This window comes from Apostichopus japonicus, chromosome 16 (assembly GCF_037975245.1).
Source record: "Apostichopus japonicus isolate 1M-3 chromosome 16, ASM3797524v1, whole genome shotgun sequence".
Lineage (NCBI taxonomy): Eukaryota > Metazoa > Echinodermata > Holothuroidea > Aspidochirotida > Stichopodidae > Apostichopus > Apostichopus japonicus.
The window spans coordinates 10,401,896-10,417,397 of NC_092576.1; the positions used below are offsets into that span (position 1 = coordinate 10,401,896).

At 35.4% G+C, this 15,502-nt stretch overlaps 1 protein-coding gene across 6 annotated transcripts in view; it reads left to right on the forward strand.

Moving 5' to 3' along the window:
* Positions 1–1,182: 1,182 nt before the first annotated feature.
* LOC139983416 (uncharacterized) overlaps positions 1,183–15,502 on the forward strand; it is a 65,895-nt gene continuing 51,575 nt past the window's right edge. For 2 of the 6 annotated variants that reach the window (XM_071996955.1, XM_071996959.1), the window contains exons 1-2: positions 1,183–3,742; positions 14,929–15,177. In XM_071996955.1, the coding sequence (XP_071853056.1) occupies positions 1,618–3,742; positions 14,929–15,177 (2,374 nt within the window). In that variant the 5' untranslated portion in view covers positions 1,183–1,617. Of the gene's footprint in view, positions 3,743–12,148; positions 13,814–14,928; positions 15,178–15,502 lie in introns of those variants that run through there. The other 4 variants (XM_071996954.1, XM_071996956.1, XM_071996960.1 and 1 more) reach the window with 3 other exon arrangements.

Here is a 15,502-nt window from a genome sequence, read left to right on the forward strand (position 1 = left end):
TGTATAACAACTCCCTGGTATAACCAGTGAGTCACTTTCATAAATTATAGTTCGCTGTTATCCTTGGGAATGCATAACGTGGGTCTCCAAGAAAAAGTTCGGGCAGCAGGGTTCTATAGTAAACATAATCCGAGGCTTAGGAAACAATGAAGTTAACTGACGTCGTAATTAAACTCAACATTAAGCAGCTGTGAATCAAGAAGAATCTTAGAAATTCCATGACAAGTACATTTGGGTATTAACAACTGCAAATATTTTTTCCAATCAATTTTAAATTTCCTATGGAATAGTATATTACGCTTTTACCTTGTCATTGAAAACGTGACGTGTAATGCAATGTCTATGTGAATACTACTGGGTTGCGTGTGTGTGTGTGTTCTGTTTTGATTTTTATGTGGCAGACGTGCAATATAGCAATATATGAGGCATTTTTGATATTATCCTTTGTTAATATTTTCAAAATTATTATTATGATTAATTTTTGCTATTGTATATCGTCAAGTCTTTGCCATAATAATAAACTTATACAAAGACATAAATATGACACTTAATTACTGATTGATTACAAATATTCATAGAGCATAGCACAATTATTAAAAGTCTCTCTTGGGAGATTGTATGATAGAAGTCCTCGATGTTTACCATGATCTAAATATTTCTTAACTTGTAACAGAAATGTTAATTTATACAAAAACTCGTTAACGTTGGGAATGCTCATATTTCATTTCTTCTTGAATATATAGTATATATATAAAATATATATATCTTCCAAATAAATAGAGCATGGTACGTAAACCTGTCATGCCTATTATAATTTATGACAGTAACGATACCATAACATAATATTACATCAGTCTGGAAGAAGAACATGTCACAAGAAACTGTTCAAGATATCAAGCTTTAATTACAGTACACTTTGGTACCAAACAGCTATTTCATATTGATGAGGTTATGATCGATACATCTGTTGCTTTCGTTTCGTAAAAAATCAATACTAAAATCAGAATTTTAACAGGTAAAATGTTTCAGAATGAATTGACTGGCAGACAATACAGAAAGAGTTAGAGTCACAAACATGGCAACTTGTCCTTCACGTGTTTGGCTCATATTCTTCTTTATTCGTTTCTGTTCTTTTATAAAGGAATTGGACATTGTATTTTCATTTTCATTGATTGTTAGGAGATGATTGTCAAATCAAACTGGTCGTGTATTTCGCTGATGACAAATGCTTGCATCAACCGGTTTTCTCAGTGTTGAAATTGATTTCTTTTGGAAGCTATCGGTGTGTATATCATATACAATCTTGCATGGAATATATGCAATATATAAATATAATTATATATTCTCTTCGGTATTTATTATTCAAGTATTTGGAATGCCATAATGTGCGAGTGTTGGGTAACCTTTTCAATCACAACAGATAGCCTAAGGCTTAACAACTTACTTCCAAATACTTGAAATATTTCTCGAAACGTTTTGCAGGAATCTGAACAAAATATGCCGTGACCATTCGACCGCGTTACAATGATTCCGTAAGGATTACTTGCGTTAACGTGTACTAATCACTTTAGCTGATTCACTCAGTTATAACACCTAATGGTATTCTATGTGTAAACAATGGAGTCCATTGCCAAACTCAAGAGTGGAATCATTCGATGTGTTCTTACTCTTTATGTTTTATCATTGTTACTGTGTTGCTCTACCGTCCAAGGTTGCGGGGATTTCACAAACCCTTGCATAATGCCACCTGGTTCAATCTTTAATGATGGCTGTTTCAATTTTTCTGTCTTCAAAAACAACAACTCGTTTTACAACAATCAGTCTTTTCTGCCGCCTTATCTGCAAACATATCGGAATTCGCTGACAATTTCATGGCATGCAACGCAGAGCCAAACGACATTCTTTCAATTCAGTAATTTCCTAAGTGGCGTGGTTGGCGGTGAAAGACTAGTCACAGGTGCCATTTTTTATTGGCAAATGTATCGAATGCTCTCGGAATTGAAATCATTATGGTTTGAAATGACTGGTTACAAGTCTACTACCATGTACCCGGATCAGACGACGAGAAACAAGATATTCCACGATCTCTTAGGTGAGGCTATATTTGAAAGTCTGTCCGTTACTAACGACACAAGAATGATGCGTCAAGAGAGAATCATCGAATATTTGAACCGTATAACAGCGTACCTTCTGAGCGACAATGTAGACATTAACATCACATCAGAGGATGGCTATTCGAGAGTGGCTTTTACATCCCTATTTACGTTTCTTGATCCCGTCAGTATGGATTTGAAATCCGTTCAATTGCCGGAATCTGTCAATAAAGATATTATTAAATCTTTCGATTTTCAACAAATAACGACGGCCACGATATGGAATAAAGTAATGGAAATTCATGAGGGCTTACGTACTGAAACCTACACGGTACTCAAGGATGACAAATACCAGAATGAATTCATCGACAAGTATTCTGTGTGTCCTTCTGAAATACTTCTCGAGTCGAATGTTGACCTTCCAAATCTAAACGGCGTTCATCGCAGTCTAGAAGAAATTGCAAAGTACTGGTATTTTACAACGACCACAGAAGCATCCTTAACAATGCCAAATCATCAATTTACTTATCCTTCAGACGTAAATGAGACAAAAGTTGTCTCTACTCAAAGTACAAGATACATGTCCCCGACCGGAAGAAATCCAGATACCCCGGGAACCTCACAATCTGCCTGCAAGATACAGTTTTGCTCTATTTTACCACTCACTCATTTCATAGACGTCGTAACACTCGAAATCCATATTTCCGCTGAGTCTATACTGCAGGTTGTTGGAGCTGACCTTTATACATTGCCTGCTGTTATTGTAGGGGTCTTTGAAGAGGGAGTAGAAAAAGTAAAACAACACATGATTGAACAAAATGTTACCACCGAGAAACTTCTAACCAACATTACTCAAAGTCCAATCGGACTATCACTTTTACGTCAAGTTGAATTTCATCTCGGGTATTTCCAATACCTTTTAAAACTCAATAAATGTATCGATACAATTACCAACACATCGGAATCGGCAAATACATATAGCGACGATATCCTCAGTTTCTACAAAGAATGGAGTTTTGCGTCGTTATTGGTTGCATTCACCTATAAGACGAACCATTCTGATATTTTAAACCAACACCTTAATCTACTGACTGCGTATTATTTTGGTTACGACTTAAGTCGTGTTTATGATGTTTCCGCGTTCCATGCACTTAAACCGCATGAGCAGATATCAATCCTAAATCCTTTACAGTGGACTGGGCAGTTACCAAAAGAGTTTTTACCGTACGTTAATGTTTCGATACTCGATGCTTTTGATATAGAGATACCTATCCAGTTTGACGAAAGTGGTTCTTTATCTCCAGGAGGATTTTACGAAACATTTTGCGAAGAATTACAGTCTTCGTTAAGTACTGTGTGTAAACTGAACATATATAATTTTTTCGAATCCTATTTGACTACATATTTGAACAGAATAAAGACTGTTTTGCAAGAAGTTGCTAACTATTGGGCGGTTACATATTATTTTGAAAGTCCTGACTCTGATCCATCGTGTGGCACGTCATTTACGAATATATATACCACAATTTCGGATGACAATTATCTTAAAATGACCAAGGGATTTCGAAACACGAAAGCCACTGATGATCCTGGTGTTACATCAGAGGGTAACCCCTGGACCAGCTATGGAGCGCCATCTGTTCAATCAGGTAAGTTTTCACATACCAACAACAATAAGGGAAATCAAGATCACAAGGAAACTGATAGTTTCTAAAACGAAACATTGAAAGCGTGAAGAAAATAATTTGTTATTGTTTACCCACCGCTCTATAAATAATCCGTTGAAAACACATGATCAATAATAACAAATTCCTTCTCATTCCATATCGATAATTATTATATGATATCAGAAAATATTTCACATAACTTGCGTCAAGTTTAAATCTAAATTGCTAGCCTAATGAACAAATGCAACCACCTAAAAGGAAATCAATCATTTTAAATGATGCAAAGATAAACTAGAAAAAAAAAACTATTGCGATATTACTGTAAAATACAAACACAAGGATATCTGTATCCCAAACTAAGCTGTGCCAAATCCTAGATCGCGTATTCGCAAGTTACCAAGGAAAACAAAAATCATTGTCTTTTCTTTAATTTATCGGTATATACTGTCTAGATAAACATGATATCTATACACTCTAAAAAAAAATTACATAGGTTGTGTAAAATTCTACACAACCGCTGTGTAACTAGTGCACCTATCAACCTTGTGTAGAAACTACACAACTGTTGTGTAAGTGATCATTTGCACAACAGTTGTGTTAAATCTACTCACAGTTGTGTATATCCCAATACACAATACTTGTGTAAATTGTACACAACCAGTTTGCAATTTCAGCACACCTTGTGTAAAAAAACATACACAAGTTGTGTTAATTCTACACAACCTTTTTACAATTGACTAGTGTAATGTACACAACTTTGAGCACATATTACACATACTTTGTCCAGTCTTAACACATTCTGTAGCTATAGTTCATAGCACAGAGCATAAGTATCAATTAAAAAATAATATCCAGTATAGACTATACACAGCCTCAATGTTTTGGTATGTATCAACCATGTCCGGAATAAGGTTATCAGTTCTCCTGTTGTGCTTTACATATCTTTGGATGTTATAAATAGTAGCTTGCTAATTGTGTGGATTCTACAGTAAGACCTGTGTTAAACTTAACTGCAAATTGCTTAACTATAGATGTACAGTAGGACACTATTCACGATACAAAAAAGGATATCAATTTTCTTGGTATATATTTATTTTGGGGAGATCAAAACAAATGCTCTCCATTACAATGAATAAAACCGTAAAACATATAATAAAGAGAAGAAAAGTTGATGGAATTCAGCGACTTACGTAACATAACAAGAAATAAAACAGAAATATGTACTTTAATAGATATAAACTATAAATCAATGGATTGGTCATTTCCACATCATCATTGAAAGAATAAGTTGTAGGCTATTCTTCCTTTGAAACAAGTAATGGGTTTTACAATATTCACCATCATGGAAGTCACCCATAACACCATCAGTGCTCCCCCTATGTTCATTGACACATTCTACAAAGCCAGGACTCTCAAAAATAAGTTTGATGACATCTTTGATAGGAACAGTAGTAGAAAACACGAGGGGTTGGCACCTGCATCACATTCCCATTAGTTATATCAGTTCTTGGTGCATACCCTAATGTTTTCTGTTTCTCAATAGGTTGGATAAAATTCTTTGATGCCAGCAGATACTGCAGTTGCTTGTAATCTGTCTCTATGTCATAAAACGGTTTTTGACAAAGTGAAAACTTCTCAAAGAGCTCAAGAACAGGCTCACTGTTAGTATCAACATTCTGGCTATGCAAAAATGCTTTTGTGTTTTCTTTTAGACTTCCAACAAGGTCATCAAAAGGCTGAGACACATCTTGCACCATAGTTGACACTGAACTTTGAGACACACTACTGAAAGATTTAAGTTTGCAAATTAGCATGAGAGCTCGTTCCTTAACTTGCTGTTCATCAAGGTGATCCCACTCTTCATTATATGCATCATCATCACTATCTTCATCCATGTCATCAATGCAAATGTCATCTTGCTGTATGTTTCCTATCACAGCCTCCACAGGCAAATCATCATCTTGCTCTTGGATATGTTCTCCATTGCAAATATTAGGCATTGTGTGTTGTTTAATGATGTGCCTTTTGAAGCTGTAACTTTTCCAGAAGCTTTGCTGACATCCATTTTGTTCACACACTGCAATAGATCTAAAATCACTTCCTCTAAGCAAAGAAAAGGCTCTGAAATGTGCAAAGAGCCCCTTTATGCCACCATTAACTTCAGTTTGACAGTGGAAACACTCTAGCGCCATTGTTAATACAAAATTATATATTTCTTTGTAGTGTTTACTTGTTTTGCTAACTCCCTGGCAGTAATAACAGCTTCCTTATCAAAGTTTGTGGGATCAGAGAGAGCTTTATTATTTGTCCTGTTTGATTTTGTTCAAACCCTTACTGCACCTCCACTTGAAAAAAAAAATCATCACCGTTTCTTTTCCTTCATTCTTCAGGGCCTCAAAGTTCCTCATAAACGTGATTCTCGGTCCAACTTTTGGGAACGTTCTTTTATTTCTTCCTTTCCCAGCAACAGGAAATTGTCTATGTCAATCTCATTTTCTAAAATTAAAAGAAAAAGATGATTTACTTGAAGTGTTACAAACAAGATATGGAATGGTCAAAATGACAGTTATTAACTGAACTGGTACTAAAGGTGTGTATGCTGGAACATCCACATGCCCTTCATTACTTTGGAGGTATTCCCTGTTACTATCAGCACATAGAAATTGTTTCTTTTGCAAATCTGTGAACTAGCCGTTCATTGTCATTAATGAAAACTTATACCATAACTTCTGCACTTACAGATGGTCAGAGTGCATGACAAAACTACACAGAGGGATAAGCTTTGATAGGATTTTAGAGGCCCAAACTGAAAACACTCAGCCTTTAATGCAAATGCACACAAGATTGCCCTATGCATTCAATATCCCCTTTCCCAACTTAAGGGAAAGCTGTAGTAATTAATCAATGATTTCTAATATATTGAAAAAATAGGTCAAGGCTTCTAGCCTCTGCTATACAGTATTAACATTAGCATTCTTGGGTTACAATAGCAATTGCCTAATCTATGTGAATTTCTATTGTGATATTTATGCAAACTTCAACAGCAACATGCCGAAAACATCGGTTCATATAGTTCACTACATAGGCCTAGCCTACACTACGCTCTGCACGCGACTTACGTAATTTAAACTTACTGTAGTCCACAGCAGATTCATAATGCTCTATGAAAAGTTCTGTTGGAATCCTGCTGGAGTATAATCAAAGTTTGATTTGAATACAGTAACCAATTTAGTGCTGTGCTTGGTAGTTAAAGGCTAGATGAACAGCTAAACAGCAAAACTGCTGTACATAGTTGGTTGGGATTTTGATTGACTATAGCCTATTGACGAATGTGATCTGATCGCTGCATTGATGATTGCGCAAGGTGTCAGCCTGCATCGTTGACGCTAGCAGCCACAAAGTCCAATTGCATAACGCAGCTGATAATAGTAAAATATGATCAACTACGTAGTTTAATGACCGTTGTTAGTAGCCACTAGCTTCAAACAAGAAAGCTGTTTAGCTGGTGCCACAGAAGTATACATACTTCCATCAAATGTCAATGAATCAGCATCCTAGGAAAATATTATAAGCCTACAGGATGAAAATGGGTTCAGAAAATGAAGCAGACATGCACTCATAATACTTAGCAAATTTAGAAAACTTAGTTGCCCTTCTCATTAACAAGAATGTAGAATTATAGGCCTCAACTTTATAAAAAGGCCGTTACAGGGGAAATATTCAACTACATCATCAGCTCCAAGTCCAAGGGCTTAGAGTATAAGAAGCATATGTATTAAACCTGGCACCTGAGCAACATCAATTTTTCAAACTAAGGGGAGAATTCCTGGGAACAACCTTGGTTTGTTTTGTGTAGGCTAAGATTTAGAAGTAAGACATCAAATCAGGATAGGTCTATCTTCATGAGCCAGGATTGTACTTGTAGCCTCTACTCTAGTCATGAGTAATTTTCTCTTTCAAATCAAAATAAAAAAAACCTATAATGCAGGATTTTAGAAATATCCTATGATATTTTAAAAGGAGATAAATAAGTGCAATAGATTCGGCGCAGCCGTTTACTTTGATAAATAAAACGCTTTCGTTGGTAAACAAACTATACCTAGGCTATAGGCCTACTACTGTACTAGATATAGGCCTATGCCTATACTGTGTAACGTTAGGTCTAACGTTAGTAATTATTACTTGTACTAGGCCTATTACTAGTCTGTACACTACATTGTACGACTACGTGAGCCTGTGATTTGCATGAAGTTGCGTTGGCAAACCAAATTAGTTTCAAGAAATATTTTCAACTTACCTTCATATATGTCCTGCATATAAGAAAGACCCCATTCCTTGAGTTTTTCTTGGACAAAGTTCATAGTTGACAGGTAAAAAATAGGTAATTATAACAGCAGACCGGTTACCAGCGTAAGTATTGATGACTGATAGAACGGCGTCAGTAAAGTGCAGTGCAGTGATATATAAAATTCCCGGGCGGCAGTTTATTGCCAGATAAGGCTACGAAATCTTAAAAAAACATTTTTACTCAACTTAAAAATCCAGGAAAAATTAAAAGTAAAGTGCAAATGAAATTATAAACTGATTTTAATTTTATAATCTGCTTACAGTACTGAATAAATTAATACATTGAAATTAAAGCAGGAAAGTGGTTGTGTAACTGACGAACATAGCTCGAACTACACAACCAAGTGTTAGTTTCAATTACAATTGTGTAAAATGACATTTACACAGAGCCTGTGTAGAAATATTTACACAACTGTTTTAAGAGTGTAAACTCGTATAGTTATTGATAAACTTACTCATGAATCAGACTTTAATAACCACAACGATAACATCAACATTTATTCTTGTTAAACGATGCATTCAGCTGGTGATCATTTGATGGAAACAGCGATTTTTAGCAAATGTTTGATATGCAAGATGAGGATTTTACATATTTGACGGTAAGTTACAAGGAAAACGGGCAAAGGGAGCAAAGTTTTGTGGAAAACCGTCAATTTTTCATAAATACCATGTGTATAGTTTGGGTAATAAGACTACTAGTAGACCACCCCCCCTTTTTTCTGCAGTAATTGTATTTCAGACTTACTTTAAGTTTGAAATCTCAAGAGAAAAAGAAAAAGAAAAAGAAATTTGCCCTTTTGCTGAAGAACGTTTAAATACTGGAATGGTACATAATTCATGGAAGATCCACTATGCTGCAAAGTTTTTAGGTAACTCTGTGGTTTGTTCTTCAAAATGAAACTTCACGATATGTCAAGTCACACCTCTCGAGTACTTGATTGCTTTCGAAGTCGCTTATATTGATCTTTGTAGTGAATTCCGAAAACCTGACATTGATATTGAATTTGAAATTTTGAAATTTTTTGAAATTTTTGATTGATTAATAGCTTTCCAATGTTAAGACTCTCTCTACTTTCAAGTCAATAAATTAAGTCACATGATTATGATTTTAATAAATCGATCTGAGAACATCAAACAATGCCGATGACAAGGATCTAATCAACACATTTCCAATAATGTAAAATTAGTTAATACGAGAAATCAATATTTACTGTAACGATTTCAATCTTTCATTTCGATATGTTTGACATTGTACGGGCGAAACATTTTACGTTTGTCGATTAATTTATTTTTAATCAATACCTGTTCTGCCATTGCTCGTTGCTGCATAGTGAGCTCTCATCTCATTTGTCTTCTTCTTGCCTAGAGGCAAATGAAGCCTCCACAGAGCGTCTCCATTTATCTCGGTCGGCAGCTGCGTTTCTGGCCTCATTCCAGGATCGCCAACCAGTCCTCCCTCTCTCTTTGTCTACTGTCCTGCGCCATGTTGTTTATGGTCATCCTCTCTTTCTCCTGCCCTCTGGTGCCCAAGTCATGCTGATCTTGTTGCTGTCGTTGTTAGGGTTTTGGCGCAATATATGCCGTAGTGAGCTGCGAAATATAGATTTCAAAAGTGATGCAGATCAACGATAAACAAAGTCTGGAAACACATTTCAAACTGAAATGCTTAAATACCTTCGTATTAAGTGAGACTCTACTGTTACAACCGTAACTTAACGGGAAAATGGTTTCAGTGTGACCATGGTATATTGTTCAGTGTTTAAGTTAATTTGGAACTCAGCATCGAGGTTTATACGTTTTGTTAAATCAAATATTAAATGCTTTACGGATAGACCTGATATGTAATAGTCCAAGCAAAGCAAACAGTCTAAGTGCTAGTAATGTTCTTACTAGTTATTCCTGTTTACAAGTCGTCCAGCTAATAAATTATGCTGAATCTCTGGAATTGTATAAATTCTTATCACCCCACCAAAACACTTTATTTCTAACTTCTAGCTTATAATGAACAATGCATCACAGTTGATTGCTATTGAATACCATTGGAACTTGACATAAAGTATGCATTGTAAATATATATATATATATATATATATATATATATATAGTCATTTGAGACCATTGGAGGCTAATCACTTTACGTTACGTGTTATACTGCCGCTAACAAACTGAAACTAATGGTCTGTGAGTTAGTCTTTGAAGTTCAGCCACTCTAACTGATGTTATGCTTTATGTGTCTCAATAGGTCTTTCGTCAAAAGATTACGATATTATAGGAAACTGTCTTGGCATCAACGGTGAATTATATCGGTTTTGTGTATATCAACACTAATTTTGTGCTTTCAGCTATCCGGATGACAAAAAAATGGGATAGTCCTTTTGGGTTTGCGATTTCAACGTACTTCATTGGCATTGATTGTCTGGTCCTTACAAATATATTTCCCACAATATTCTGACATTGAATCGGCGATTAAAAAAGATGAATGTGGCATTATTGTTTTAGTTCACGTGTTTAATTCAAAAACCCCATGTAGCGCAACCATAGTTAGGAGAGCGCGGGAACGATAGGAAAAGGCAGAAACACACCCCTCCAGTCACTTTTAAAAGTAGAGGTAGCTGTACCCCCCCCCCCCCCCTCGCCCAGCAGTGGGCCTGCGTCTGCACTGTCATAAAATCTAAATACTGTGGATCCTTCCATTTCTGCAATTCAGATTTTGTTTTTTTTCTGTTCTGCAAAGTCTACATGATGTAGTAAAATATTCTCACGTGGTCTGCACATCAGTTTTATGGATTCCAACTCGATATAACCGATAATGACCACTCAGATACTCTTGAACAGAATTGTAGTTGCAGCATATGTCACAGAAAATTCGAAATAAGAACAATTAAAACACACCATCATTTTTATTTTATATTTATATTTAGGTTAACAGTCTTGTTCAGGGCCAAGGCCGTCTCACACGACTTAACAACTTAACCCTGGTCATTGGTAACTTGTCACACCTACACACCAAAGTGTGCACAATTCAATCAATCTCTCCTGGGACACCACAGTGCACCACAACCACGTGTCCCCGGGGGACTTCCCATAGGGTGCAGCCACAAACCGGCCCACGCAACTATATTTACAAGTTACCTCACAAGTCCCCATTTATACACCTGGGTGAAGAGAGGCAATGGAGATAAAGCGCCTTGCCCAAGGACACAACGCAAGGATCTGGCCAGGACTCGAACCTGTAATCCTTAGATCACAAGTCCACTGCCTTGACCACTTCACCACAACGCCCTCACATTATATGTAACGGTAGCATAATGTGCTAAAACAACAAAGACTTTCACAATTGACGGAGGGTACATGTAGCCCTCCAGTTTGGTTTTTACTGAACTTATTTATAATTTATAAAATTTGCAAGTTGATTATACAACTCCTTGTGTTCATCAGGTTTTTGATTTTTCTTCTTCACGGAACTGCCTTAACTGCTGAAATGGCTATGGATGAAACATGGTCTCTGACCTTTAGTGCATAACATAGGTCTATAGAATAGGTTTGTAACCCAGTAATAGCCACCGCTCCTAACTTATACAAATTAAAATGGAAGATATACTGAAAGTATTTCCAACCTTTTTTTTCCTTAATTTATAAAAGACACTGACGGGATGAAAAAAAAAAAACAGATTGTTCAGCACATTATACCTTGTACCGGATCTTAACCACCATATATTTAAATGACTCGCATATGTGATCTTGACGGAAGTTGCTTTCTTGAAAGTATTTTCCCTCACAACGTCACGTTTTTAATTACCGTGCACGAACAAAAGCGCAACGAAAACTTTCACGTGAGTTTGTTATTGATCCTTTGATCGAGACAAGACAAATTGTAGCTCTCATTATCGATTACAGAAAGCTCATAACGAATTTGCCAAAAAAGGAATGTCATATTCTTAGAAAATAGCAACAAGTTTAATTGTAATAACAGCTTACAACATGCCCTTAACGGATTATAGAGATGTATCAGCACGTAACACCAAGTCTTTACAACTGACGCAGCTTTGTATAAGTTTACATCTAAAAGTGGATTTATATTGTAATTATTATTGTGGAACGTTGGATATATGATCACTAGTACCGATAAAGATTGTTTTTTTTTCTTCTCTTGGTTTTGATTCATAAGCTGAGCGACGATCGAAAATAAAATTATTATTTCGCATGAGAAACGTGAATAAAGGTAACGATCTTTCTTGGGGTACTCAATTGGAATGTCTACCATGATTGTATATAGCTTAAAACAATGTCTGTATAAAATTTTCTAGTAATGATCATGAAATATACGGATTTGTGCTTTATTGATATATTTTGCAAATACTCGATGGAACAGTTGGAAGATTTGTTTTGTCAATGACAACGATGCTAGTCCACATGGTACCTTACGTATAACTTGCAGGCTTTCTAGATTGAGCTAACTTATACAAGTTTCCTATAGTTTGACAATATCCAGTCATTGCTTTCAGACATCTTTCCGTGTGTTATGTAACACTTAAAAAATGGGGAACATAACCCTTATGAACTTGATATTACAGGCCATAGTCGCCTATTTTGGATTCTCACATGGCTTTTCTATTCCGCAAACCATTTTAACAGAACCATCATCTGTTGATCAATCTCTGTGTATATCAAATGAATTTGATTGGTTTCCTTACACTATAATTCCGCAAAACATCTACGCGTCTGTCGAGGTTACCGCATTCTTGTCGAACACGAGTGAGATTATTGATACTGAAGATGGCCATGTGGATAATATACATCAACAAACGACAATGGAAGACTACAGTGAAATCATCCAGTCATTTCTTCCTACCCAGTTTCATAAGCTGGTAGCCTATGCAAAATTGTTTGACCTTTTCGGTGAATTTATGATATGGTGTGGAAATGTCGTACGTGAGATTGAATCGAATGGGACGCAGGCGATACCACCTCTCTACTTCAATAGAAGTTACCAAAGTGACCAACTCTACGAATATGGTTTTGCCGGTATATTGGCGTATCCAGCATATCGTGGCGGTGACTTTAAGATGGCTGCGATGTATCTACATTTTATTGACGTTCATATCATCAATATGAACCACATCGTTGCTGTCGAGAATCAAACATACCGCTTTGATGATTTCATATTCAATTTAACACACCTCATAATGTGTGAACAACTTGCACCACAGAGTCTTAATGCGAATAACAGTGTGTCTTGTAAACAAACAAATCCTTTGATGTATATCGCCAATCGTTTTGATCAAAGTTTTAATAATCTTCAGGAAGAATATGCTTTGACAATTTCACCTGGTTTTCGTGACATGTTTTTCTCACTTCTTGAAATGACAGACCCAATGCGGTTTGTTCGATTGATTTCCTATCTTGTAGCTAAATTTGAAGAAATAAATCCAGTGATCGAAACCTCTGTAACTGCTAATTGCCAAAACCATATCCTAGGTTTTTATTCCACATGTACTACATGCCAAGATGTAATAGGTAACGCATCGTCGCTAACAATTGCACCCCTCATTACGACATTGGATGATGAACTTCAGCTTTACTTTCAAGTATTACAAAATACAAGTATAGAGTTACAAGAAATGTTCATACTGCTTAACAATTCCATCAACAGCGAAAATATATCAACAACGATAAGCCAAGACACAACTTTGTCGGATCACGACAGTAAGTAATGTAAAAGAATTATATGATTAGGACAATCCATTAATCTGTTATTATCCTATTGATATCGGAAATATTAATATCAAGCTTTGAGTTACTCTCATGTCCTTATATTGCAAGTTTGACATTGCTTTCTTGGCTAAATAGTAACTAATCCTGCAATCAACTTAGATAATTGCAAACAACTTAAGTAAAACAGAATATTATACAGCCTTCTGGATAATTGTTTTCTTCATTCCACTAATAAAAGTAAAATATACAAAGAAAGAAAGAAAAAACCGGGAAATATTTATTTCCAGTTTCACGTTAGATCAATAGCAGTAAATATTATCCATATTAAAACAAAAATGGCAATCCATATAATGCATAATTACATAATTGTATGGACTATTATGTTCCCATTTAATATGATACATTTGGGAAACCGTCTTTATGGTTGTAATCATAAAAAATAAACGTTGTTAGAAAAATAAGGAAGAAATTTTATTTCCACCTGCGATCAATGTTAAAACATTAAAACATGTGGATATGTTAATATTACATTGTTCTCTTCTTTGTGGGCAAAGGTTATTTTGACTTGATAATTCACCTTGAAGCGTTGTTACTACACAATCTCAGGACTTCGTTTATGAAAATGTGCAACTTCATTGATGCTTTGTTAAATGAATTAATATAGCACGTTGCCTACTTTTGTTTAAACGAAAGAAAATAACATGTTGCATTTTTCCTTTATCTCTCCTGCTGTTCATTTTCCTCTTGATATTATCTTGACTCATTACCCATGTAGGGTTTATGTTTCATCTTCTGGTTACTAATCATCTTATTACAAAGCACATGATCGTTCGTTCTGTCTATTTCCCGGTTGCCTCTTCAACTGTTATTCCTAGTTCACGTTTCAGGCTCCTTCTAATGAGGTTAACCTAGTATTTGAACATCAATCCCTGTACATTTTAACGCAAAATGATTTTTTTACTTTAAAGATGAAAATATCTGCAAAAAGAAGCCATTAGGTGTCAAAGTTTGAAATAAACAATAATGACAGTGAACACAACAAAAGCATATGAAAGGTTTCGTTCTTCATTTTGAATAGTTTTCTTTTTTCTTCTTCATCAATTTAGCAACTACAGGCCAAGCCTCAAGCACGTTCCAAAGTTCTTCTGCAACGACCTCGCGGAGTACCCCCGTTGTGTCGACAACAGTATCGCCGCCAAGAACAATCAGAACATCAACTATACAACCGTCAACAATGGCACCAAGTTCATCCCTTGGAATGTCATCTGAAAATATAAATAAGGGGACATTAACAGATGGAACAGAATCAACATCAGCATCTGTATACGACGAACCATTTACCACAGAATTCTACGGTAATGATTTCAATCGTTTGTTTTCAGCCAATACTCATAGCTAGTATAGTAACTACTGTCCATGTTCCACAACCGTGCATCAGTAACTACTGGGCTGTGTTCGTAACACGGTAACATGTGTTACAGGTGGCACAGTAATTACTGCAAGTGTTTTCTTACTGCAAATTAAAAAAATTAAACTTTAATTTACAAATTTTTAAATTTTAAATTTTAAAAAATTAAAAAATTAAAAAATTAAAAAATTAAAAAATTAAAAAATTTAAAAATTTAAAATTTAAAATTTAAAATTTAAAAAAAAAAAAAAAAAAAAAAAAATATATATATA